At 45.8% G+C, this 27,074-nt stretch overlaps 1 protein-coding gene across 1 annotated transcript; it reads left to right on the top strand.

Annotated features, from left to right (window-relative positions):
* The first annotated feature begins 3,572 nt into the window (after window positions 1-3,572).
* Window positions 3,573-25,352, top strand: FTSJ3 (FtsJ RNA 2'-O-methyltransferase 3). Its single transcript, XM_066627641.1, has 21 exons — window positions 3,573-3,731; window positions 5,781-5,886; window positions 6,286-6,332; window positions 7,067-7,146; window positions 8,089-8,188; window positions 9,735-9,929; window positions 12,403-12,521; window positions 13,018-13,122; window positions 13,307-13,407; window positions 14,918-14,998; window positions 15,109-15,267; window positions 16,185-16,320; window positions 16,486-16,688; window positions 18,286-18,400; window positions 18,664-18,757; window positions 19,391-19,544; window positions 20,942-21,018; window positions 21,131-21,233; window positions 22,128-22,311; window positions 22,397-22,491; window positions 24,815-25,352. The coding sequence occupies exons 1-21, from the start codon at window positions 3,665-3,667 to the stop codon at window positions 25,008-25,010; spliced, it is 2,517 nt and encodes an 838-aa protein (XP_066483738.1). The 5' UTR covers window positions 3,573-3,664; the 3' UTR covers window positions 25,011-25,352.
* Window positions 25,353-27,074: the final 1,722 nt, after the last annotated feature.

A 27,074-nucleotide genomic window follows, 5' to 3' on the forward strand; every position in this document is an offset into this window, starting at 1 on the left:
AAAGACATCTGTGGCTTATCCAGAGCTGGCAGGTCTCTGCAAAGGAAAAGACCCACCCCAGCCAAGGTGACCACTATGTCCTCTTCTCCTCTCCGCCTCGCCTACCTCACAGGGTTGTTGTGAGGACCAAAGGTGGGAAGGAACCATGCGCATCACGCTGAGCTCCTTGGAGGAAGGGTGACTAGATGTCCTCTTTTTCCAGGACACGTCCTCTTTTTTTAGCCTCGTGTCCTGGAAAAAGAACTGAAATGTCCTTTTCCCTGTGAGCAGTTAGCACAGAGCCTTCTTGGAATTATTATTATTATTATTATTATTATTATTATTATTATTATTAACAGTATTTATATACCACTTTTCAACAGAAAGTTCACAAAGCAGTTTACAGAGGAAATCAAACAAACAACTAATGGTTCCCTGTCCCAAAAGGGCTCACAATCTCAAAGGATGCAAAAAAGAACACCAGCAGGCAGCCACTAGAAAAGACAGTGCTGGGGTAAAGAGGGCCAGTTACTCCTCCCCCACTAAATAAAAGATCTCTTTGTTGGCAACCTTCAGTCTCGAAAGAGTATGGTATCGCGCTCTGAATGGTGGTTCTGGAACAGCGTCTAGTGACAATCCCTTCCACACTGGGAGCAAGTGCAGTCTGTCCCTGGTCTGTCTCCCTGGCTATGGGCCTTCCTTCTTTGCCTCAGACTGTTGGCCAAGTGTCTCTTCAAACTGGGAAAGGCCATGCTGCACAGCCTGCCTCCAAGCGGGCCGCTCAGAGGCCAGGGTTTCCCACTTGTTGAGGTCCACTCCTAAGGCCTTCAGATCCCTCTTGCAGATGTCCTCGTATCACAGCTGTGGTCTACCTGTAGGGCGCTTTCCTTGCACAAGTTTTCCATAGAGGAGATCCTTTGGGATCCGGCCATCATCCATTCTCACGACATGACTGAGCCAACGCAGGCATCTCTGTTTCAGCAGTAAATAAATAAAAGAGCACCCACTTAAAAAGTGCCTCTTACCCAGTTAGCAGGGGTGAATTCTTCTTCTTTAGCGTTTGCCCCATGTGGTGGTGGCTCCGCTATTTTGGATCAGAGCTGCCATTTCCCTCGATTATTGGCTTGACCTGGGTGTAGGCAGGAAGCCTTCTTGCAATTAATAAATTATATACAGTAAATTATATGTCAAACAGTATTAAATGTAACGATAAGTAATAGAGTGTTTAAATGAATCACATGAACTCAGTACAGGCCAGATGTGATGCGATAGACACCAGTCACAAGGTGAGTGGGAGGGGTTTTTGGAGCGTGGAGAAGCAGGCTTTGGAACCCTCTGCCGCTGTTGGCTGTGTCACATTCCTGGTCCTGATGGCATCCACCCAAGGGTTATTAAGGAATTGAAGAATGAAGTTGCAGATCTCTTGACTAAGGTATGCAACTTGTCCCTCAAAACGGCCACGGTGCCAGAAGATTGGAGGATAGCAAATGTCACGCCTATTTTTAAAAAGGGAAAGAGGGGGGACCCGGGAAACTATAGGCCGGTCAGCCTAACATCCATACCGGGTAAGATGGTGGAATGCCTCATCAAAGATAGGATCTCAAAACACATAGACGAACAGGCCTTGCTGAGGGAGAGTCAGCATGGCTTCTGTAAGGGTAAGTCTTGCCTCACGAACCTTATAGAATTCTTTGAAAAGGTCAACAGGCATGTGGATGCGGGAGAACCCGTGGACATTATATATCTGGACTTTCAGAAGGCGTTTGACACGGTCCCTCACCAAAGGCTACTGAAAAAACTCCACAGTCAGGGAATTAGAGGACAGGTCCTCTCGTGGATTGAGAACTGGTTGGAGGCCAGGAAGCAGAGAGTGGGTGTCAATGGGCAATTTTCACAATGGAGAGAGGTGAAAAGCGGTGTGCCCCAAGGATCTGTCCTGGGACCAGTGCTTTTCAACCTCTTCATAAATGACCTGGAGACAGGGTTGAGCAGTGAAGTGGCTAAGTTTGCAGACGACACCAAACTTTTCCGAGTGGTAAAGACCAGAAGTGATTGTGAGGAGCTCCAGAAGGATCTCTCCAGACTGGCAGAATGGGCAGCAAAATGGCAGATGCGCTTCAATGTCAGTAAGTGTAAAGTCATGCACATTGGGGCAAAAAATCAAAACTTTAGATATAGGCTGATGGGTTCTGAGCTGTCTGTGACAGATCAGGAGAGAGATCTTGGGGTGGTGATGGACAGGTCGATGAAAGTGTCGACCCAATGTGCGGCGGCAGTGAAGAAGGCCAATTCTATGCTTGGGATCATTAGGAAGGGTATTGAGAACAAAACGGCTAGTATTATAATGCCGTTGTACAACTCTATGGTAAGGCCACACCTGGAGTATTGTGTCCAGTTCTGGTCGCCGCATCTCAAAAAAGACATAGTGGAAATGGAAAAGGTGCAAAAGAGAGCGAATAAGATGATTACGGGGCTGGGGCACCTTCCTTATGAGGAAAGGCTACGGCGTTTGGGCCTCTTCAGCCTAGAAAAGAGACGCTTGAGGGGGGACATGATTGAGACATACAAAATTATGCAGGGAATGGACAGAGTGGATTGGGAGATGCTCTTTACACTCTCACATAATACCAGAACCAGGGGACATCCACTAAAATTGAGTGTTGGGCGGGTTAGGACAGACAAAAGAAAATATTTCTTTACTCAGCGTGTGGTCGGTCTGTGGAACTCCTTGCCACAGGATGTGGTGCTGGCGTCTAGCCTAGACGCCTTTAAAAGGGGATTGGACGAGTTTCTGGAGGAAAAATCCATTATGGGGTACAAGCCATGATGTGTATGCGCAACCTCCTGATTTTAGAAATGGGTTAAGTCAGAATGCCAGATGTAGGGGAGGGCACCAGGATGAGGTCTCTTGTTATCTGGTGTGCTCCCTGGGGCATTTGGTGGGCCGCTGTGAGATACAGGAAGCTGGACTAGATGGGCCTATGGCCTGATCCAGTGGGGCTGTTCTTATGTTCTTATGTCTCACTGCCAGGCAGCAGGTGCCCAGGAGTTCCACAGGTACCACCAATCAGCATCTCAAGCTCCACTGGAAGTACCTGTACCACTGGTTGACAGCCCAATCCTATCCACACTTTCCTGGGAGTAAGCTCCATTGACTCTAATGGGACTTACTTCTGAGTAGACAGGCGAAGGCTTGGGCTGCCAGAAGCACTGACCTAGTGGGTCAAGACCCACACTTTGAGAAACTGGTTTTCAACTGGAAACCGGAAGTGTTTAGTGTGGCTTTCCCCCACTATCTCTTTGCTTTCGTGCATCCTCCGCGCGCTTCCGGTTTGTCAGTGACGGAAGTGAGTTTCCGCCATTTTGGTAGGGTACTGCAGACTGTACACTCTAGGGCTTCCCTGCGTGGGCTGGCGCTGTGTGTAGACGCCCTTGAAAGAGGAGATGAAGGGTTTTGGAGAGGGGGGGGCTCGGCGCTCATGAGCTCTCTTCCCTCCCCCTTGGGTGTGCTTGCCACACTCAAGATGGCGGGGGAAGGCAGGCGCGCGCGTGACGCCAGAGGAGGAAAGGGAAGAGCTACGGGTCCCCGCTAGGGTCCCACCGGGTTGAGGCACGTGTGCGCGTCCGGCTGTGGTGGAATCCTCGCAGTCTGCCCAAGAGAAGCTGCTGCTGCTGCTCAGCCAAGATGGGCAAGAAGGGCAAAGTGGGCAAGAGCCGCAGGGACAAGTTCTACCACCTGGCCAAGGAGACTGGTGAGGGGGGAGAGGAGTGTGTGGGGAGGGGGGAGACCACCTGCCTTCCAGCCCTGCTGTGCCTTGCTGGCCTTCCCAGGTGTCTGGGCAGAGACCCCCCCCCCCCCTGTGAGGCTCAACCTCTGAGAGGCTCCTTGTACAGAGTGCCAGCCACCTACAAGGTGCTTTAGTGAAAAAGGGAGCTGCCCCAAGGAGCTTACAGTCTAGATCAGTGTCTCTCAACCAGTGGTGCAGCTACCCACCAGTGGTACTTGAGGTGGTGTCTGGTGGTACTCGCGGGACCCCTGCCACCTGGCAGAGGGACCAGAAATGCAGCACAACAAAGTGGTAGGAGGCTTGGCGGGCAGAGCTCCAAAGCGTGCTTTTTTGTGCTGTTCCGTCCACCCTGAGCCTGGTCTCCCAACCCAGAAGTGACTGGCAATGATGTCATTCCCTCCTTTGGCAATGATGTCATCGTCAGGCACTTCCTATGGCAGCGGTGTCGAACCCTTTTCACATGAAACAATTTTCATGTGGGCTGCCCTTGCAGCAGTAACACCTCAGCACTGCTCAGCAGCTGAGAGCCTGAGGGCCAGATAAAAAGCATCCGCGGGTTGCATCTGGCCCCCAGGCCTTATGTTTGACACCCCTGTCCTATGGTATACTTCCTATACTCTGAATAGGTGAACAGTGTGAAAGGGTATGGCGGAGGACAAACACTGAGAAACACCGGTCCAGAAACTGACATGAAGGATCCATCCGGGCAGGAAGAGAATTTTGGTGGGATAAACAGGAGAAGCATATGTAGTTCTTACAGTTTCACATGCTTAGCCTTAATTCCAACAGGAAACAGAGGTGAAATTAGGGTGGATCCTGAGGGGTATCTGTTCCAGGCACTTCACCAAAGGGGGGAGGCATATGGCTGCCCCTCATGCTGCACCCTAGATTTGGGTGCTGGTGGTTTCACACACCCCGTTCCTTCTCCTTCAAAGGGAAGCCTCCATGGAAGAAGGAACAAGGGTGCAAAGATGCCACAACGAGTTCTCCCTCCTCTGGGAAGAACCCAGAAGTGATGTCATGACATCACATTATGTTGTGACATCAGTGCCCTTTTGGTGCTATGGCAGTGCATTGTGCTTCTGACAGGGAGCACAGACTGATCTTATGCATGTTTACTCTGAAGTAAGCCCCGTTGTGTTCAGTAGGGCTTAGTTCCAAGTAAGTGTGTACAGGGTTGCAATTTAAGACAGTGCCAAAGTCTTCCCCCAAAAGATGGGTTTTTAGTGGTTTTTTAAATGTTGATGTTACATGAGCTAATCAGGATAGTGTTCTGAAATTCACATCAGGGGCACTAAATGCCTATGTGGAGTATGTAGTAGGGCTGATATGTCGGATGACTACATAAATACATATATATAACCATTGGGTCACTGACATGGTCCTTCGAAGAGGAAAGAGAGCCTTTGCAATTAATTATTACAGTGAACTATGTGTTCATTTCAAATGGCTTTGCTTCTAGTAAAATTGGAAGAGGAAGAGAAGTTGCTACCCAACAGAGATGATAAACAGTGTTGGAAGAAAAAATGTTTACCGAATACGCATTTTTACCCTACCTATTATTTAAGAAAACCTCAGAACAGCTTATGATTGGAATGACAGAGCAACGTCGCAGAGAAAATAAAGAAATCATAAAACTTTTGCTGTTTTGCATTTGTAACATTTTTCTAGTCTGGTTTAGCCTAGGAAAGAGAAAATAAGAAAGGGAGGGGGAGAATGAGGGCTGAGAGAGTTGGTTGCTGTCTACAAATTCAAGGAGGGTGAGTCCCTTTTGCTTTCCTATCTACTGTGATAAGGAGCAATTCTGTAAATAATATGGCAAAGAAGGGCAGCAGCAACTGGAGACACCGCAAAACCCAGGTTCCCACTGCTGCCGGGTAAGTCTGAACCCCCCTTTTAAAACTTTGGTGGCAGTGCAAACCCGGAAGTGCCATCACCACCATCACTCCTGAATTGCTGCCCTCCATAACAGCCTTGCAAGAACTTAGCAGATGTTTCATCTCCTTGTTCCAGGGTTCCGCTCCCGCTCAGCCTTCAAGCTCATCCAACTGAACCGCAAATTCCAGTTCCTCCCGAAGTCACGGGCGCTGCTGGATCTGTGTGCTGCTCCTGGAGGATGGTTAGTGACCAGCAAGGGAGTGAACTGAGGATGCTTTTACAAGTTTGCCACAGTCTTGCTGTAGATGCAGGGTGGCATATATGTAGTTATTGTGGAGGGGGGGGGAGAGCAGGGGAATGGTATGAGCCCCAGATGAATATATTCTACACATTTAGATGAAAAGTTCTATATCATCTGAAAACTTAGTGAATCCTACATAATTTGAGACAGATTCAGTTACACACCAGTCAAAATCTTTACTATTTTGTAGAGTACTTTTCTTTAGCTGCAGCAGAAAAACAATTTTTGATTTAGGCAATTTGTTATGGGATTATTCAGGAGGTTCACTTGCACCCATTGGGTGTAGTTACTGACAAACAGGTGTTCAGAATTAGAGCTGACACTTTGTTCTTCCAACAGGCTTCAGGTGGCCTCGAAGTTTATGCCAGTGTCCAGTCTTGTTGTTGGTAAGTACCTCGATTGAGAGAGAAGTGGTGGTGAGTGAACTGGTGGTGGTTGTGTCTAGAAGCTGTTGCAATACAAGGTGAAGGGGAGGGAGAGGGAATGGGAGGGGCATACAAAAACATGAGGAAGATGATATGTAGCAACTGTGTTAAGATTCTTCATGTTCACTATATTTTTATGATCCTTACAACAGCCATGTAAAATAGACATTACCCTCATATTGTAGATGGGAGACCCAAGTGGAAACAGTGACTTGCCTAAGTCCACCTCATGAGTTTATGGCAGAGGTGAAATATCCAGTATTTCTTGATGGGTATTTCGTTCAGTCTCTTGACCATGACACTGTTCCAGCTGTCTTCTGGTAACAGTGCATATGTTAACAGGATGACTGTAAAGCACAGGAAGTGTGTTGTGAAGTGTTGTGTGTATCGTATAGTTCAGTGGGAAGAGTGCATGTCTTGTATGCCTAAAATCCCATATTCAGTCTCTGGCAGTTCTTGTTAAAAGGACCTTGGATGGTGCTGGGCAAATCCTCTGCCTGAGACCTTGGAGTCTGCTGCCCCTCAGAGTTACAGGTCTACCTAGGCCGGGGGTTGACTTAATGTAAGACAGCTTCATATATAAAATAGGCTGTGTCACAAAAGAGCAGCAGGAAGTATTGGAGAAATGCTTTTGTTTTTCTTGCTTCTTCCATGTGCTCCACCTGATCTCTCCCTCCTTTCTCAATTATCTTCAGGGGTTGACCTGGTTCCCATCAAGCCCATTCCTAATGTGGTCACCTTGCAAGAGGACATCACCACAGAAAAATGTCGCCAGGTAATACTCTCTTTCTGGTGCCTGCAATTTAATGCCTTCACCTCTGGTTACCACTGACTCTTGCACCTGTGTTTGCTAGTGGGGAAGTTCCTTCCTCACTTGTCCTTCTGTGGTTAAGTAGGTACTACAGGGAGAAGCCCATCCCAAATGCCTGATCTTTGGAATGCCTGCCGGCTCACCTGACATCTCCTCCAATGTCTTAAGTAACATTTTTTTTTTAACCTGGACCTCTAAAATTATTTGAATGTGCTTTTAGCCACTTCAATTTTTGTTGTCTGTGGCATTACTCTGCTGTTCTACAACACAAGCCTACGCATGCTTACTCAGAAGTAGGCTCCACTCTGTTCAATGGAGGTTTCTCCCAGGTTTGTGCATGGAGGGTTGTAGCATAGGCTTTTCATGGTGTGAAATGTTTTGTTTTCAATTCATTATTCATTCGATGCTGTCCTGAAAATGGAAACATTGAAATAATTAATTAATTAATACAGGTATTTATATACCGCCTTTCTTGGTCGTCAGATTTCTCCTCCGACTTTATTCAAGGCGGTTTACATAGGCAGGCTATTTAAATCCCCGTAGGGATTTTTACAATTGAAAGAAGGTTCTATCTTTCAAGAACCACAATATTTCAGATGTTTCTTTCTGATCTGGTTTCACATTCTGGCCTCCATCCTCCCGTGCTCAGAGTAGATGGAATAACTTGGCTCAGCTTGTCAGCTGCTTCAAGGTCGCAAGATGCCAGTGGCCTTGAACTGGCGACCTGTGGATGTTATCTTCAGGCAAACGGAGGCTCTACCCTCTAGACCAGACCTCCTGCCCATGTGCATGTAATGTGGCATGTAAATAATGTGGCATGTAAATAATTTTAAATAAATACCTTCTCTCAGCTAAGTGGGGAGTACAGATGCCCATGCTCAAGGAATGCCTCTCTTTCTCCCCCAGGCCCTGCGCAAGGAACTGAAGACATGGAAAGTGGATGTTGTACTGAATGACGGGGCACCGAATGTGGGAGCCAGCTGGGTGCATGATGCTTTTTCCCAAGGTATGAGACTTGTGTTTGGGGCATGGGCATTATTTTCTACTACTAGCAAATGTGTTTTGGCCACCCTACCTGCATCACAAGTCTGAGTCCGCATGTCCAGAGTTGTATTCTGTGGCTGGTTTGCACAGTGGCTTGGCATGGATTCCGTAGCCACAGTGGGATACAGGCATGAGTCTCAGGTTCAAGCACATTTCTTCCATACACAAATCTTTATGTGATATCTATATTGTGAGTACATTCTTTCCATGTGATCTGTCTACTGCAGGAGAAAAGGGCACAGGGTATACAGTCGAAGGGGAGCGTACCTATAGCTGTCAAATCACAAAAGGCATTCTTTATGCGGTGGGATTTCTGCCATGCCCCATTGCATGCGGTTTTTATGCACTGGGGCTTTCCTGAGAGCACAACCTGAGATGGGGGTGTAAGACACATTCTTGTACTGTCCTCTTTCCCCTGACTTTTGACATGTTATTGAGACAAAGGGACTTATTTCAGGTCATGAGAAATGTGCCATATTTGTGCAAGCTATTTAAAAAGCTGTACTAGCCTTTCAGCTCCTGGACAACAGGGATAATGGTGCATGGCTCTTGACTTGTTGGTTGGTTGGCAACCTTCAGTCTCGAAAGACTATGGTATAAGCCTACAGCACCCGGTATTCCCAGGCGGTCTCCCATCCAAGTACTAACCAGGCCTGACCCTGCTTAGCTTATGAGATCAGACAAGATTGGGCATGCGCAGGGCTCTTGACTTAAGACATGACATTTCTTGCAAAATAAGATTTTGAATGTTTGAAGCATTTCAGATACTTTATTGTTTAATCTTCCACGATAGGTGGTATCTTCCTTATATAGTTAACCCCTGCTTTATGATTGGCTCAGCGTACAATCAAATCACTTTACTGTGGACTCACCAGAATAAAAACAAGGTTCACTGTAATGATATGTACGTGCTTTATGATGGGTGTACGATTGCAGCCAACAGGACCATGTGGGTGAGCGTAAATGGGAGATAAGCTAATCAACAACGACGAGACCATTGATGCAGATGCAAAAGTTTTGGGTAGCATCTCGGACAACCGTAACATTTGCAACATCTTGACTATGTGTGATGCTTATAATTTGCATTTATCATTTTAAACAATGTTCTGGTTTTAAAAAAAAAGCAGCTATCAGCATTTTTATTTCTTAGAATGTCTTATGCTACTATTAGTATTCTGTATGAAACTAATATGTTCATTAAAATATTTTAGAGAAGAGGTAGCTTAGTTATGTGGCAAAAACTTCAATTTCTGAAATGTTGAAACAAATTAAAAAATAGTGTATTATTGGGTTCACATTACAATATTTTCAAAATCCAGTGGGGTCTCTGGAATGAATTAATATCTGTTAAAATAAAATAAAATGTGTTAAAGCGGAGGGGTCCACGGTATTGCATATGGGGTGCTGGAGTATGTGTGTAAAAGTGCAGATGGCTTGCACTAGTTCTGACTGACTTTTCCTCGGCTCTCGTTCACTGCCCTTTCCCTCTGCTTCATCCCGTCTCTCAGCTACCCTTACACTCTCGGCTCTCAAATTGGCCTGCGACTTCCTGTCCAGGGGTGGCTGGTTCATCACCAAGGTCTTCCGTTCTCGGGACTACCAGCCCCTCATGTGGATCTTCCAGCAGCTCTTTCACAAGGTGCAAGCTACCAAGCCACAGGCCTCACGTAACGAGTCGGCTGAGATCTTTGTGGTCTGCCAGGGTGAGTCTAAGGTTGGGGATAAGGGAGGTGGGCGATGGGAGATAATGAACAGCAGAGTTGCACTGCATTTGGGTTTAGCCTTGGAGCTTGCAGGCAAATACTGGACTCGGCTGCAGGATCAGTGTAGTCATGGTAAAGAGAGAGTGCGCTGAGCATGTGCAGAAAACTTTCCTATTCTCATTGAATAGCTGCAACATCTAGAACAAGAGGAGAGGTGTTAAAAGATGCAGCTATTGACCAGGAAGATTTGAGCCTAAGCATCCTGCATTTTGCAGCGTCAAGCACAGAGAAGGCGGCTGAGGTTTAGCTGAGCTCTCCTGCTGTGAGGTCTCCAGGTAGCAGAAGCATAAGAGAGGTGTCACTTTGCCTTCATTTGAGGGGCTGATGGCAAGGCTTAGCTCTGGCCGAAGTCTATTAAAGGACCTCCTGCTGCAGCATTCTGCAGGCTGCATCAAAGTATCAACTTTCTCCTTCCTTGACAAGATGTGATGGGAGAGGAAATTAAAGATAGATTTTCTGTCAGTTTCCCTCTCAGGATGAAGCAACTATAACTTTCCCTCTAGCAATAAACATTACATGCAGCTGAAATAAGAGAGCCAGCAGTCACAGTCAGTGTTGCAGTGTCTTTTAAATCTGCACCTTACACAGTAATGGGGGGGACATGAAATGTCTTCCGCTACAATAAGGAGCATGCTGTTCTCAGCGGTTTAATGTCAAAGAAAGTGCTCTCAGTTATTTTTCTTCTAGTACTGAATTGTAGCTTGTGGAGGTATTCTTGTAATGAAGCTTTTGAAACCAGAATTGGTCTTGCTCCCATCCCTTACCAGTGCCTGATAATCCATTTAAGTAGTAGGTCTGTCTATATTTGTTTGGCCACGAACCATAGCAAAATGAAAGTATCAATACAAAATAAAATCCAAGAGCAGTTTTTGCTCAGCTGATCTTATACAGATTTGTTTAAGCCATAATTAAATAGGTTGTCAGACTAGACAATGCATAATTATAAAAATCCAATGGCACATGTCGGGGACGAAGACCCACTGGCCCATCCACCCCCCTGCAAGGGCAAGTAAAGCAACTGATTTAGTTATTTGTTACTGTTGGTCAGTTTTGTTGATTTGACCAAAAAACGCTGTTGGCAAGAAACTGTTCTAGAGATCTCTTTCTTGACTCTTTGTTAATAGGACAGTACAACAAGCAGTGGGGTCAGTTTCCTGATCACTTGTAGAGGCGCATGCCTCTACTGCAGTGATAGCCAAACTTTTTCACTCCCAGACCCGCTTTTTAAAATGACACTTTATTGGGACCCACCTAGCTTTATAAGACCAAAAAAGTTTCACTTTATCAGCCATTCAAGCCTCTGTTCTTATCTTTTTTGCAATGTTGGGGGGAGGGACTGTCTTCTGGAGTTTGTTGAGCTCCATGTTCATAGGATCAGGAGTATTCTAGTGGCCTTGTATTCCCCTTCATCTCGCCTTTGATAGAAGCCGAGGCATGGTTGCCTACTCGCAAGTAAAGTCACACATGCTGCTCCATTTCTGTTTCTGTAGGGCTCAATACATTCTCCTTGTCAGTTCTCAGCTTGTCAGTTTCAGTTTCATAACCCACCAGCAATCGGGTTGTGACCCACTGGTGGGTCCCGACCCACAGTTTGGGAAACACTGCTCCTAGAAGGTTTGTGAGAACATACCTGTCATCTGCATAAATAAAATGCCTGGGATAAAATGCCTGGGATAAAATGTTCTTAAGAACATAAGAATAGCCCCGCTGGATCAGGCCAGGGCCCATCTAGTCCAGCTTCCTGTATCTCACAGTGGTCCACCAAATGCCTGAGGGAGCTCACAAGACAACAGACACAGCCTGCGGCCTGGTGCCCTCCCCTGCATCTGGCAATTGGAGGCAGTCTGCCTCTAAAACCAAGAGCTTGCACATACCTACTATGACTTGTAACCCGTAATGAACTTCTCCTCCAGAAACTTGTCCAATCCTCTCTTAAAGGCATCCAGGCAAGATGCCTTCTTCAGTTAGTCCACTAAAATACATATTGAGCAGAAAGGTTATTAACATTGTAAGTTATTATAAGGGAAACTATTCTTGGGAAGATTTTTATTTCTGCTGTTTGTTTAATGTGTCTGCCCTGTTCTGTCTTTACAAAGCTCAGATGGAGCTTTTGTGGGAGTCCCAGCTGTCTCCCTTCAGGACCGATTAGGTCCATACCTGCTTGGCTTCAATTAAAGCTACAGCATGAGGTGCTCCCAGCCCATTCGTGCTGGAAAAGCAACTTTGATGTTGATGTATAGCAGTTAAATGCCACAGAATTAATCTTGTATGTAAAAATCTTGTAAAACAATATAAACCTTTTAATTGACTGCAGCTCTAGGAATGCATCATCTCACTTTTCTGCATACCTCAGTTTGTGTAACTTGTCTTACCATTAATGTCTTCCCCCACACTCCCCACCCTACCTTTCCAGGCTACTTGGCCCCAGTTAAAATCGACAGCAAATTCTTTGACCCTAAGTTTGCCTTCAAGGAAGTGGAAGTGCAGGCCAAGTCCGTGAGTGAACTGGTGTCCCAGAAAAAGAAGCCGAAGGTCAGTTGAGAGGAAACTTTTTGAGGGTTTTGGTTTGATTTGTGGTGGTGATTTTGCAATGTAGCTTTAGAACCAGAGCTGATCCTGCTCTCATCTCTTACCAGCACCGAATGCCAATTGTAGTGGTAGACTGTTTATATTCTGTCTGACCTTTTGACAGAATCTGGAGCTCCTGAGTCAACTTCTAACCACACAAGATGGCCAAGGGGGACAGAAAAGGGCAAAGAACAATGGTCACGGGAAAAGGGGAAAAGTGATATGGAACTGGAAAGGGAATGATATGCTCACAAGTTCTGTCTTGAATTTGGTTTATTAAAGTTCCACAGGAATTTAGCATAAGAGTGTCTTATGATTTGGGGAGTCAATGAGGCCAATGTCGGGGAAAAAAGATGTGAGGACTTGGTTCGTGGGGAGGCAGGTAGGGTGGGGGAGTGTGAGCTCAATTCTCCACTTTCTAGCCATCTCTTTCTCTTGTTGTGTCTCTTCCCTTCCACAGGCAGAAGGATACGAAGATGGTGCCACGGTTCTTTATAACCGTTACACCCTGACAGAGTTTCTGAGAGCCTCCAACCCTGTTGACTTCCTGTCCAAAGCCAATGAGGTGAGGGCCGACTGATGATGCTGTAGAGTTCCCCAGAGTGGGAAGAAGAGGGCCAAGTATTAGAGTCTGCTGCCTCCTCAAAATGGTGGCAGGCACCAAACAGCTCTGACTAATGTAAAGCCAGATGGGTGGATGAACCAGTGAGAGGGTCAGACTGATTTCTGTTCTCCCACTTGCCTCCTAGATTGTCCTGGACAACGAAGAGCTGAGGCACCACAGTGCTACTACAGAGGAGGTGTGCCACTGTTGTCGGGACATCCGTGTTCTGGGTCGCAAGGAACTCCGGTATGAGTGGTGGCTTGAATTGGGCAATTGAATGTAGAGCGCTGGGTTTGGACAGCATTCTCCTTCAAGCCACAAGCAAAGCTTAATGTGAATCCTGAAATGCATGTAATAAGACTATAAAATTTGCCATGCTAAGTCACGTAACAACCCACCTAGCTCAGTTTTCTCTTGTGCAGCAGCGATTGCTTAAATGTCCTGCTTCTGAGCTTTCCCCAAGACAAGAGACTAGTAGTCACCTCTTGTTAGTTTTGTGTCTGATAGTTGCAAGTTCAATGCAGCTGACGTGGAGATTATGTTCATTTGCAGTTAATTTGTTTGAGAAACCACTACAAAGAAGATACATCAAGTCCCCATTTTATCTGTTTAAGCCACTGCCACTGCTGAGTTTTACTAGCATGCTGTGGCTACTTATCAGAAATTAGTTTAGAAATGTAAATAGGGTTCAGAAAGTGCATGGAGCTGCCATCATGCCATTTGCTTATCCAGCACAATTTAGTTTATCCTAACTAGAATGAAGCCTTTTCAAGGACTGAGGTGCGGGGGCCTCCTACCCCTCTTGCTTGAGAATCTTTTTACTTGAGAGACCCAGATTTACTTGAGAGACCCAGTGGAGACAGCATCCACTCGTGAAGCATGATCTCAGTTCACCAAGCTGTGGGCCTATTTTAGGCAGTAGGTGAGAGTACAAGCAGGGCTAAATGGCATTTTATGCTAGGAACAATTATGTTCCTTGATAGTCCAAATTCTGTGACTTGCTTACATTCTGCAGATAGAGTAAATGTGCCAAATTTATCTTATTTCACACAACTCTTTCCATTTTATTTGCTGTTCTGCATCTCACACACTTACTTTTGGGAGTCATGAGGATCAGAGACAGCTATGCAAGCTGCTGAATCTTCAACCCCAGACCCCTGGAAATCTTGTTTAGCTGCCCAGTGGGCTTCTGAGATTTTAACAGACATTGTCCCCACACTTCCAAGTATGGCGCTGCTACCAGATGGACTAGAAGTGTTAAATCAACCAAAAATCAGTGCTGAATTTTGCACCCAGTTCCACACAGTGTGCTTTTTCTCCACATCCATTGACTTGCAGCACCTGCACAGCTCTGGATACAGAGACAGAATTCCTATAGGGGGGCTTTTAGCTGGCTAGATGACAGTGCTGCACATTCTGCAGTGAACATGTGGCACTTCGAGATTCTTATGAAGCTGCCTTGCACTGTCCATTAGTCCATCTGGGACAGAATTTTCTTACCCAAACTGACAGCAGGTCTCCAAACAAGCTGTGTTTTTTAAGTTCTACCTATAAATGCCAGGAGTTGAATCTGGGACATTATGAATGCAAAGCAGGTGCTTTGCCCCTGAGCTGTGGCATCTTCCCCTAGTTATAGCTGTGTTATCGCAGTCCACCAACTTGGGATTTGGTGTCCCTTTCAACTCTGCCTTAGCACATCAGGGATTTGCTCTTAGGTGGGTGGATTGCCGTAAGGACTTTCCGTCTCCCTGTTCAGGGCCCTGCTGAATTGGAGAACAAAGCTGAGGCGTTTTCTGGCCAAGAAGCTGAAAGAACAAGCCAAGGAACTAGATATCAGGTAAGCAAACTGGACCTTTCCCTGGGCAGTTGAGAATGGCCAGGACCCATCGGCCAGGAGGAGAGGAAACTGGTCTGGATTTACAAGGGCTTTGCCTTTCTCGTTGCCAGCTTGAGCTCTGGGGAGGAAGCTGAAGGAGATGATGAAATGCAGCCCACACAGGCGGATCCAGAGCCCCAGAATACTGCGGAACAAGAGGAAAATGAAGAGGAGGAGCTGGCACTGAAACTTGCTGAGCTCAAAGCTCAAGAGATGGCAGAATTGAAGAGGTGAGTTTGGGGGCAGTGTGGGCTAACATAATAATAATAATAACAACAGGTATTTATATACCGCCTTTCTTGGTCTTTATTCAAGACTTTATTCAAGGCGGTTTACATAGGCAGGCTTTATTTAAATCCCTAATTAAATAGGGATTAAATAGGGATTAAATTAATCCCTTATTAAATAGGGATTAAATAGGGATTATTAAATAGGGATTTTTACAATTTGAAAGAAGGTTCTTTCTTTCAAGAACCACTACATTCAGGTGTTTCATTCCGATCTGGCTTCACATTCTGGCCTCCATCCTCCCACGCTCAGAGCAGATGGAATAGCTCGGCTTCAGCTTGTCAGCTGCTCCAAGGTCGCAGGGTGCCGGTGGCCTCGAACTGGCGACCTTGTGGATGTTATCTTCAGGCAGACGGGGGCTCTACCCTCTAGACCAGACCTCCTGCACATCCTGGGACTTGGTGCTTAGGACTGCAGTGAGGAGCAGAAGTCTCTGCTGAGAGATGGAGGGAAGCTTGGGGCACGCTCACACTACAAGTTTGAGGCTGCAGTCTTGTACAAACCTACAAGAACTCTTGTTACCGAGTATTCTGCTTTGTTTTTGTTTTTTTTAAAAAGGCATCTACTGTAGCATGTGCCATGGCTGGTGTTAGGAGGCCTGCATAGATGCAGTGGAACCAACTTCTAAGGGTAGTTGGTTTGTGCTGGGGTTTTGACACACCTTATTCCTGAGCTTAGGAGTCCTCCTTCACAGCGTTTGTTCCCATACCAAATCCCTTCCCTACAGGTGTTTTGTTTCCTCTTTCTACCCAGTCCTACCTTGCAAACCATCCCTTTCCCCTCAGAGCAGGGTGTGACCATGGAGTGGTCCGCGCTGTACTTGGCTGCCGTAACCTTCCTTTGTCTTTACCGCCATCAGAAAGAAACGCAAAATCTTGCGTGAGCGGCGGCGGCAGCGAGAGCGTGTTGAACTCAAGATGGATCTTCCAGGCGTTTCTGTGGCTGATGATGGCGACACGGGGATGTTCTCCCTCCGGGCCATCGGCAAAAGCCAGGTGAGGGGGAGGAAAGCTGCCAACAGCCACTTAGAGGGTGGGATGGGGTGAGTTGCCGTTTGGGAGCAGTCTAAATAGTCCCAGCTGTTTGTGGCCAGCAGACATGTAGTGGAGTAGGGATGCCACTTGTCTTGCAACATACTCACAGGCCTCTTCTGCTTCTAGCTGCTGCATGAGGTGACCCAGGGTGACATGGCGGCAGCAGACACTTTTGTGGCTGCAGAAATGGATGCAGGCAACGACCTTTCTCTCTCAGAAGGGGAAGAGTCCGACGATGATGTGTCTCTGGCCAGTGAGTTGGACGAGGAGGAGCTGGCAGAGGCCGAGAAGCGATCCAGCCAGCTGAAGCAGGCCCATGTCCCAAAGAAGTAAGTGACAAGTTGAGGGTTGTGCAAGAAGGGGAGATAAAAGTAGGTTCATGCCATGTTAATTTGGGAGCTCTGAAGCTGTGTCAGATTGTGACACCCCCTATGAAAAGAAGACTTGCCAAACTGACTTCTAAAGATATCAGTGAGGAGCTGGGACAAGCCACCAGAAAGTTATTAGTGGCTTGTTCACTACAAGTACATGTATCTTGCTTTTCAGAGCTTATAACACAGAGTTAGGAGGACTGGGATAGGAGTAGCTTGGGCTCAGACACAAAGGAAAGGGTCCAGTGTGTGCGTGCCTGTTGCAAACTTAAGGGGGCTTGGGGTGCTCAGAGTTCTTGGTTCTTGAACCCTAAAGCCCTCAAGGCCCCCTGTTCAGTTGTGCTGCCACCATCCTGTACATGCCAGTGTCTCAGTCCAGGGACAATGAAACTCTCTAAGGCTTAATTCGATCCCTTGCAGGCACTGAGCGCTTTCTCCAGTTAAAGCTTCAGTCCTCAAGTCACTAGACCTCAATGAGCACTTGGTAGCTTGCTGAACGGCTAGGCAGGATTCTGAGCCTTTGTCCCCAACAGACAATGAAACAACTTGGTAAAAGAGACTTCTGTTTATTAAATACATAAGGTTACATAAGGCAGCTAATGCTAGAGGCATAAACATCTAGGAAACATATCAGCAATAAAATAATAAAGCTAGCTGGCGATCTCTATTAATCTCCATCTCTCACCTGGGTCAGCTTCTTGTAGATCTTTTAGCTCCAGGCTACCTGTGAGGCCAGATGCCCATGGTGGACAATGGAGCTCCCAGCGTGCAGGATGTTGCACCCAAAACCTCTGTCCAAGAACAGGGCGGACCCACCTTTTGGCCTCATTATTATACTTCTTATGCTAATAGTACTGAGGTGACTTCATACTTATTTAGACTGTCCAATCAGAAACTTTTGAGGACAGAACCTTCTCGAAGTGGGCCTAGTTGCGAGCCCACTTAGTTCTTACCCCTCCCAACTGGAGATCCACAGCTGCATTTCATCAGCTTGATAAGGCGCCCTTCTGTCTGCAAAGGTGCTACATTCCAATGGGTTGTAATTCTTGTTGTCTGTCCTTTCTGGCCAGCCAAGGAGAGACAACAATCTTTACTCACATTCTTGCAGCTAGGAACTGCTAACCACTTCTCCATTACTGACTTAGTTTGGTTCAGGCTCCACATGCTAACCAAGGCCTAACATGTACATATTCATGACAATGCCCCCCCCCCCCCAAATTACATTGACTCCTAGGAACAATAAGTTTGCAGCAAGAAAACTGGGTTGGAAGGTTGAACTGCCTTTAGTTATTTCTTAAAATCCTGCCTTTATCACTGGAGGACCTTGTGTTAGGTCATAACTGGGGAAGGGAGACCAGGGTGTCTCACAGTTGACAAGACCCATGAGCAGGTCAGCCTTATCATGCTTTTTAAGGATGGTTTCATTTTTGCCAGCAGTCTGGCCCCAGGGGCAGCAAGACCATACCTGCAGGCCAATCTCTTCACCGCACAGGTGCACACCTGGATATCAGCAAGTGGGTGTGCCCAATTCACTGATGCTCTGAGGTATTTATAGGGCTATCGAGGAGGAGGAAGAGGAGGAAAACAATGAGGAAGATAATCCCCTGTTGGTGCCATTGGAGGACAAGGAGGAGCAAAAGAAACATCAGGCAACACTGTGGTTTGGCAAGGTGGGCATTTCTGGTGGGAAGGGATCCTTTATTTCTCTCCCCACCCTCTTTCCTGCATCAGTTTGTTCCAGTAGACAGAACACATCCTACCAACCAAAATTGCCACATTTTGTGGTGCTTTATAGGATTTGACCCATCAGGGATGCTGCTGAAACAGTTGGTTTGCAGTGGGTAAGGGGCGGCTGTCTAAGATGCAGTGTTGTGGAGGTGGAAGGGTGCTTCCAGCCATGACTTGACTTTATTTTGTGTTTCCTGCCACCCAGGAAGCCTTTGCTGGGATTGATGATGATGCTGATGAGGCTCTGGAGATTGGACAGGCGCAAGTCCTGTCCCAGACCCAGGAAGAACCTTTGCCAGGTAAGCCTCTTTTGACCCTGTATACGTGGAGGGGGGTCCACCTTGCCAACCAGTATCCAACAACACTAAGTCAGATAGACCAATTGACTGATTTGATATAAAGCAACTTTTTGTGCTCCTATTATTGTTTGGTCTCAGTGATGCAAAAACATATGGTGCTAAATGTGCAGAAAAAGTGGACCAAATACCACTCTTGTGGAGAAGACCTTAGAGCAAAGTCATATGCTACAAGAGAGGCACACTGAAAACAGCAACCCCATACAGGTTGAGACTCATTATTCACTTGGGTTCCATTCCAAGCACTCAAGTGGATGGCAAAAAATGCACTATAGCAAATCAATTTAAAAAAGAAAGTTTCTTTGCTCCAGTGATTTAAAAACAGCCTTGCTGGCCTTTTGACTCTAAGATAAGAGTCATTCCTGTACTCATGCACACCCAAATAACTAGCTAGTAGTGCAGGGTTGTGTTTAAGAGAGGAATGAATTGATTCTGGAGCTCTGTGATTGAACCTGCTTCTTTCTTCCTCCCTCCCCCAACTTTCTTGCACCAGTGCCAGTGGGTTCAGGATGTCTGGAGGGAGGCAGTGAACAAACTGAGATTCCTCTTTATTATCTGTGATTCTTTTTTTTTAAGCATCTAGAAAGGTGAAGAGGGAGAAGAAGCCGACCCATCAAGGGCCTGCTCCAGAACCGGTCCCCGAAGAAGACCCAAAGCCTGAAGGAACCGAAGCCCTAAATGAGGGCTCTGACACAGATGAGAGCGACAGCAGTGACGGTGATGAAGAGAGGTAAAGTGATGAAATTGTGAGGGGCAAAGTGTGGAATGCATGTGGGAGCCAGACTGCCTCTGCTGTGGAGGCAACTTCAATGTTGGAGGACTGGGAGCCCATTTTCCCCAGCATTGTTCCACACAATAAACATAGCTTTTTCAGTGCATGTTCTGGCCTGAAAGCACAAAGCAAGTATATTGAGATCTCAATCAAAGCCAATTCCCAACACTTCAACATTCTTTAGTGTGACCAACAAATAGAACACATGGCATGGCGACACAGGTAGGTGCAGCCTTGGTTCTCAGTGACTGAGGTCATTGGTGAATCCATTTAGTTTCCACTCTAATGGTGTTCCCAAGTATGCTTCTACTTTTTCCCCCAATATGAGGGAATCATTGCCATATACAGCTTGGGAGAAATAGAAAATACTACACTTGGGATTGTTGCAGTGGGGGCAAAACCTGACAGAGAGCTAGTGTAGTATAGTGGCTTCAAGACTCTGAGTTATGAATTGGAACTTTAGTTTGTTTATTGCCTCTGCCAGGAACTCACAGTGCAATCCTGGGCATGTCTACTGAGAAGTCCCATTGTGTTAAATGAGGCTTACTCCCAAGTCAGCGTACATAGAATTGCAGCCTAAGTAGAAGCTGCTTCCTTTCTGCCTCAGTTGCAATATAGAGATAATACATGCCTTACAGGGTGGTTGTAGGGATTACACAAAGAAAATATGCATGAATTGTGTCTGCATTCAAAATGCTAATCATTATTATTATTCCCTGAGATATGTGCACAGTGCATCTCCTTCCACCACCATCCCAAGAGGGAACCTTAAGCATACAAGCCAATTTCCATTACCCTGCCCATGAAAGTGGTGCAAAGCAAATATAAGATTTAATAAAAGATTTAATAAAAATTTAATAAATATAAGAATCCAGTAAAATGAAAGATCCAAGTTACCAGCAAATAGCCCATCACTTAAGTCATGAGATATAGTAGCTCTCGCCTTGGATCAGCCCAAGTAGTAGAGACCAAATGGAGCCTGGTGAATGGTCTGGGAATACCAGATGCTGCTGCCTTACGCAAACTGAGCCAGAGTGGACCTGATCAGTAATCTGAACAGGAGCCCACTTGAGGGTCTCATGTAAGAAAAGGCATATATGTAGAGTACTAAGTTCATTACTGAAAGCTCTGCAGACATCTAATTTATTAACACTGTAGCCTAATGAAAGAAATTGTAAATCGATTAATCTTGTGAATCTCCTTGTGTGGAAGCAACTGATGAGAGCTCCTCTTTAAGTGATCGTGTTTAAATTTTGGAACACAGAGGGTGTACTGTTTCTGTTTCTAGCTTATTTTGGATAACTTAGTGGGATATGAAGAGGCAGTCTCTTAACTCCCTCTCCTTCCCTACTCAGGGGGCAGCCACCTTCGGGACGGAAGCGTCTCCAGGCAGAATCCGATGATATTGAGGTGGTTCCCATTGAAGATCCAGGTGAGCGGGGAAAAATGGTGGGTTTTGCATGCCAGGTGAGTCTACTTCCTAACTGTGCATAGTGCTGGGACACCTGCTTTGAAGGCAGCCTGAAATTTATATGTTTCCACAGTGAAGCGAGCTCGAATTCTGGACCCCGAGGGGCTGGCACTAGGAACCGTCATTGCCACCTCGCACAAGGCCAAAAGAGATTTGATTGATGACTCTTTCAACAGGTAAGGAAAGGAGAGAGAGAAGTGGGGAAGTCCAATACAAAGAGTGCTGGCTGAAGGGAGAACAGCTAAGTGTTGCATGGGCACTAGTGATAACATTGAGGAATGGGTGCTGAGCAGGGCAAAAAGGTTGGGGTATTGGAGATGGAGGTGTGGCTAGAAAGCCTACTGAATGTTGCCCCATTTGATCTAAGTTCACCCCACCATAGCTTTGCATGTGCAGGAGGTTTTCATGTGCATGGTTGCAAACGGGAGTGTGCCAGCATCTAGACAAGTGCTTAAATCTCAAAGTATTAGAGAAGTTGTTGATGTGCCTGGCAGCCCCCTATACTTCACAACTGAGACCCATAAGTCTGCCTGTTTGTGGGGCTGTGTAAGTACAGGGATTCTGAGGAGTGCAGAGAAGGTGTACAATGTGGTACTGGGTGGAGAAATCTTTCTGATAATCTGATTATTTTTTGAAAAACAAAAAGTGGAATCGTGGGGACTGCAAAGATGAATCAGGAAGTGTGTGGGTAATGCCTGCTGAAATCTCTGAAACTAAAAGGATGTGGTGAATTTATATTTTTTAATGGTCAGGATTTTTGCTGCTGTGTTGCCCTGTTCCTCCCTGTGACATGCCAAAAAAAAAAAAGATAATAATCATATCTGCTCTTTTTTTTACAATTTATTCAGGTCATAGGATTTGGCATGTCTTGGCACACGATTGATTTAATGTAAGCCACTTGGGTGCCCACATTAGTAGGGGGAAAGGTAGGGTATAACAAATTATTTGGATTGCTGGGGTGCATAGTTTTAATTTCCTCCCCCTAAGGACAGAGTACACTCAACCCCAAGTATGTGGTGTGAGAAGCATGGCCTTGTTCTGACTACTTAGCGCTGTTTTTCCTGCCTCAGGTATACATTTAATGAAGAAATTGGAGAGCTACCTGAGTGGTTTGTCCAGGAGGAGCAGAAGCACCGGCGTAAACAGCTGCCTCTGGACCGACAGACAGTAGAAGAATATCGCCAGCGCTGGCGGGAGATCAATGCGCGGCCCATCAAGAAAGTGGCAGAGGCCAAGGCCCGCAAGAAGCGCCGGGTAAGGGCAAGAGCAAGCTCTCCTTATATGTGTGTTTGTCCTGGAGCCTTTTCCACCGAGTGACTGCTCTGTCCCTTCCCCACAGATGCTGAAGAAAATGGAGCAGATGAAGAAGAAAGCTGAATCCGTGGTGAACACTGTGGACATCTCGGAGCGCGAGAAGGCCGCCCAGTTGCGGAGGTGGGTCTTCTGCTCTACATGGGAACTGTACAAATGTCTCAAGGTTCTTATGTGAACAGTGTTCCTGGGGTGGGGGGCAGCTCCGTTCCCTTTTAGGGTTTGCAGCATTCTCTGCTTGAAGGATAGGGGTCTGTTCTCATATGGCCTAACATTCGAGACTTCCTGTCTTGAAGCCAAGGATTCCATCATGGAAAGCTTGTGGCTTTATAAAGAGAGCTACATTGCCACGAAAGACGATGCGTCCTTCTTAGTGTTTCTGGCAGCAGTATATATGCTGACATCAAGCACACGAATTGCTGCATTCAGGTTCCATATTAAAATTGCCTGCATAAGCTTGGAGGAAACAAATAGTGATTGGCAAATATTCTTGTTGGCTTAGCATTCCCTTGAGCAAGGAATCTTATTCAAATTTGAAATGTACACATCTTGTGTTTGGGCAGACAATCCTTCAATTGAAATGCCAGCCCTGCAGTGAACAGGCACATCTTCTAACTGTAGTAATTAATCTTGTCAGTAGCAACTTCTCAAGAGGCTTTCTAAGAAACGTTTCAACCAGTAGCTTCACCAGCAAGCTCTTACAAGTGGTATCTTCAATTTAAATAACTTAGGGCCCAATCCTATCTAACTTTCCGGTGCTGGTGCAGCTGCAATGCAGCCCGGAGGAAAGAGAACAAATGTTCCCTTACCTTGAGGAGGCCTCTGTGACTCCCCCCTACCACATTATGCTGTGTGTGCCTCCTTGGAATGGCTGCATCAGTACTGGAAAGTTGGATAGGATTGGGCCCTTTGGCTACAATCCTTTACACACTTACCTGAGACACTCATTTCCAAGTAGGCATGCATAGGATTGCACTGTTTGTGTTGTCTGACAGGCTCCAGGTTCTTTAAGCCATTTGGCAACACTAGATATTACGGACCAGTCCAAAGTCGCAAACCTTCGATATCCAATATAATATGAACGTACGGCAAAGGAGTATGGAGCCAGATAAGCACCCCCCCCCTCTGCTGCGGCTTCAGAGACAGTGATTCTTTTCAGATATCGCATCTCTGTAAGACTGATGTGTCTCTTCTGCAGCATGTGTGTGCTGTGGGAAAGGCTGGGGAGTGCAACTTATCAAGTTATACAAACCTATCACAGCAGAACTGTGCAAAAGAGGGAGAAATACTCACGTGGGAGTCTGTGGGGAAAAAACTTTTCTCGAAGGACCTGTGGTAGGTTATATCAGGTATACTTGGCTGAGGTCAGATTGCTGCCCCAAAGCACTGGCATTCTAGGGTGTGTCTATAACTTTGTTTTACAGGGGGAAATGTCACCACAAAGTGAGAGATTCTTCTAATTCTTCAAAAGTTACTTTTGTAAATTTCCCCACCTGATGTGGGGTTCTCACACATTTAGCACCAGGACCCACTTTTAAAAATGAGAATCTGTCAGGACCCACCAGAAGTGTTGTCATGACCAGAAGTGACATCATCAAGCAGGAACATTTTTAACAATTCTAGGCTGCAATTCTACCCACTTACCCAGGAGTAAGTCCTATTTACCATCATTGTTAAAGGAATATGCATAGTAGTTTGTTAAAAATACAGGTCTGTCACATTTCCCCAATGCAATCACATGATATGGTAGCATCAAGTCTTGTTGTTGGCAACCTTCAATCTCGAAAGACTATGGTATCGCGCTCTGAATGGTGGTTCTGGAACAGCATCTACTGTGGCTGAAAAGGCCGATTTGGGAGTGACAATCCCTTCCACACCGGGAGCAAGTATAGTGTGTCCCTGGTCTGTCTCCCTGGCTATGGGCCTTCCTTCTTTGCCTCTTTGCCTCAGACTGTTGGCCAAGTGTCTCTTCAAACTGGGAAAGGCCATGCTGCACAGCCTGCCTCCAAGCGGGCCGCTCAGAGGCTAGGGTTTCCCACTTGCTGTGGTCCACTCCTAAGGCCTTCAGATCCCTCTTGTAGATGTCCTTGTATCGCAGCTGTGGTCTACCTGTAGGGCACTTTCCTTGCACGAGTTCTGGAGAACTCATGCATCAAGTCTAATATATTAAAAATAAAATATTGAAATGAATGGGGACCCACCTGAAACTGGCTTGCGACCCACCTAGTGGGTCCTGACCCACAGTTTGAGAAACACTGTTCTGTGTGTTTGGCTCTTATATTGCCACTAGATGGTGCCTTGTGAGAACAAGTAATGGCAGGAAAAATTCCAAGTCTCTTTTCTTCCCTTCATGGCTATGTCTGCCGGGGAGGCCAAGTGTGGCAAAAAAATTCGGATGAGTTCCAGTCATAACTGCCTTTCCTTCTCTTGTTTTTCCCCACTGCAGCATTTACAAGAAGGCAGGCTTGGGTAAGGAGAAGCGGCAGGTGACCTATGTTGTAGCCAAAAAGGGTGCAGGCCGGAAGGTTCGCCGTCCCGCAGGTGTCAAGGGCCACTTCAAGGTTGTGGACGGACGTCTCAAGAAGGACACGAGGGCTCAGAAATGCAAAGAACAGAAGTCAAAACGCCGGCGGCACAAATAAAGTGCGCTATCCCTGTGAGTGAGTCTCTCCTACTGCCCTTGAACAGACTGTTCTGGAACATCTAATCACACCCCAATACTTTCAAAGGAGCAGTTAATGGCCTAGTCTTATGGACCACATTGTTGGTGCATCCATGAATGTGTGGGAACTTCTCTGAAAGGCATGGTGCTTGGTGATGCCTTGGTATATGCTATTTGGGCAATAGTGGCATGAGGTATATGGACAATGGACTGTTGTGGCCAGCTGCAGTTCACCAGAAGTGACCTTGGATGTTTACTTTATAGGTTTCCGCCATCACATTGTGTCATTAAAGTAACTTCTTGGTAAACTATTTTCAAACTGTCTTCATTGAGTCCCATTCATTTTCTCTCTTGGAAACAAAAATAGACACCAGCCCTAGCTGTCTTCATCAACAGGGCAGTCTGGGCATGTAATAGTGGGGGGGGGGGGGTCACAAATGCACAAGCTATAGCAGGATAATATGATCACATTGCACAGGTTACTGGATGCAGGATGCAGCATCTCCAAAAGCTTCCGTTTCCCTCTTTTATTTGAAATTTCTAGCTTTTAATAGCTGTGACTGCTTTCATCTGTGTTTGAGTGTGTTCAGTTGTATTATGTTAAATGTTTTGTAAGCTGTCTTAAGAGCTTTGATGGTGGAGATGCAGGGGAAATTTCTTGGAGAAATAAATGAAGATGGATTTTGAACCTCTGGTCCCCCGTCCCCCCAATAGTGGGTTTATTAAAATTGTTGCACCCCTTAATCAATGATAGATCAACTTGATTTCTTGTATTGATCCCACGTCTTCCAAATACTTAACATCACTGCCACAGGGTGCAGTGGAATAATAATACCAACAGTTACCATTATTGTGATTGTTTTTCAGCTCATGGTCTGTGTAAGTGTACACCTCCACCATATATGCCTTCTGCTTGCACCATATTACCAACTACTAGAAGATACGTTGGGATAAACTTGTTCTGCCTCTATGGAATCAAATGTAGAGCCTTTTCCTATGATTTCTCCCCCAGCATCTGGTATTCAGGGTCACTATCCCTTTGTATATTAAGGTTTCATTACAGTTCCACAGCTAGTAGCTCTTGACAGATCTGTATTCACTATATGCTTGCTTGTTGCTGACATTCAACATTTTGATGTACCTAAATCAAAATAAGACATAGGCAGCACTCTCAGGCGTACAATGTAAAAAGACAAGATGCAGGGAGAGAGGAGGGAGATTGTTTCTGAGAATGCTGAAGCAAAAAGATGGGTTAACAGGCATCTACTCACTTCTTTAAAAACTTAAAACCACCATCTAAACTAGGGGTGTCAAACTCATTTCATAAGGAGGGCCACATAGCATTCATGATGCCTGCTGAGGGCTGGAAGTGATGTCATTAGGCAAGAAGTGACATCATTAAACAGGTCATAACCAAAAATAAACACTTTTCTCACTTAGGAACTCATTAGCTGCAAATAACAAAAGAGAAAATATACCAATCTTAATCATATTTCAAGATATGGGAGAGCCCAATTTTCATGTGAGCTGCCCTTTCAGCAGTAACACCTCAGCACTACTCAGCAGCTGAAAGCCTGAAGGCCGTATAAAAAGCTTCTGCGGGCCACATCTGGCCCCCGGGCCTTATGTTTGACACCCCTGATCTAAACCAGTGAAATAATTGCATCTTGTAGTAGTGAATTTCGTATGTTAATTGTATGAAGTAGTACTGCATTTTTGTCTGTCATGAGCTTATAGCCTATTAGATTTTTGATTCTGAGTACTATGAGAAAATGAAGCAATTGTCCCTCTAACCGTTCTGTTAATGTTTTAAACATGTGAATACCCCATCAGCTTGATGCGCTGTGGCAGTGAAAGACAGATTTAAGTTAAGAATTAAGGAAGGAACAAAAATAAAATTACCATTATAATTCTTTATATAATAAGCTGTAGTGCTGTGGAATTTGGAATAGTGTGAATGGTTCTAGTCCATCACATCTCAGATGATACTGTATTATAGAACTAGAAAAGGTAGAGAAAATTGCCAATGGAAACAATCTCCAGG

This window comes from Tiliqua scincoides, chromosome 5 (genome assembly GCF_035046505.1).
Source record: "Tiliqua scincoides isolate rTilSci1 chromosome 5, rTilSci1.hap2, whole genome shotgun sequence".
In the NCBI taxonomy this organism is placed as follows: domain Eukaryota; kingdom Metazoa; phylum Chordata; class Lepidosauria; order Squamata; family Scincidae; genus Tiliqua; species Tiliqua scincoides.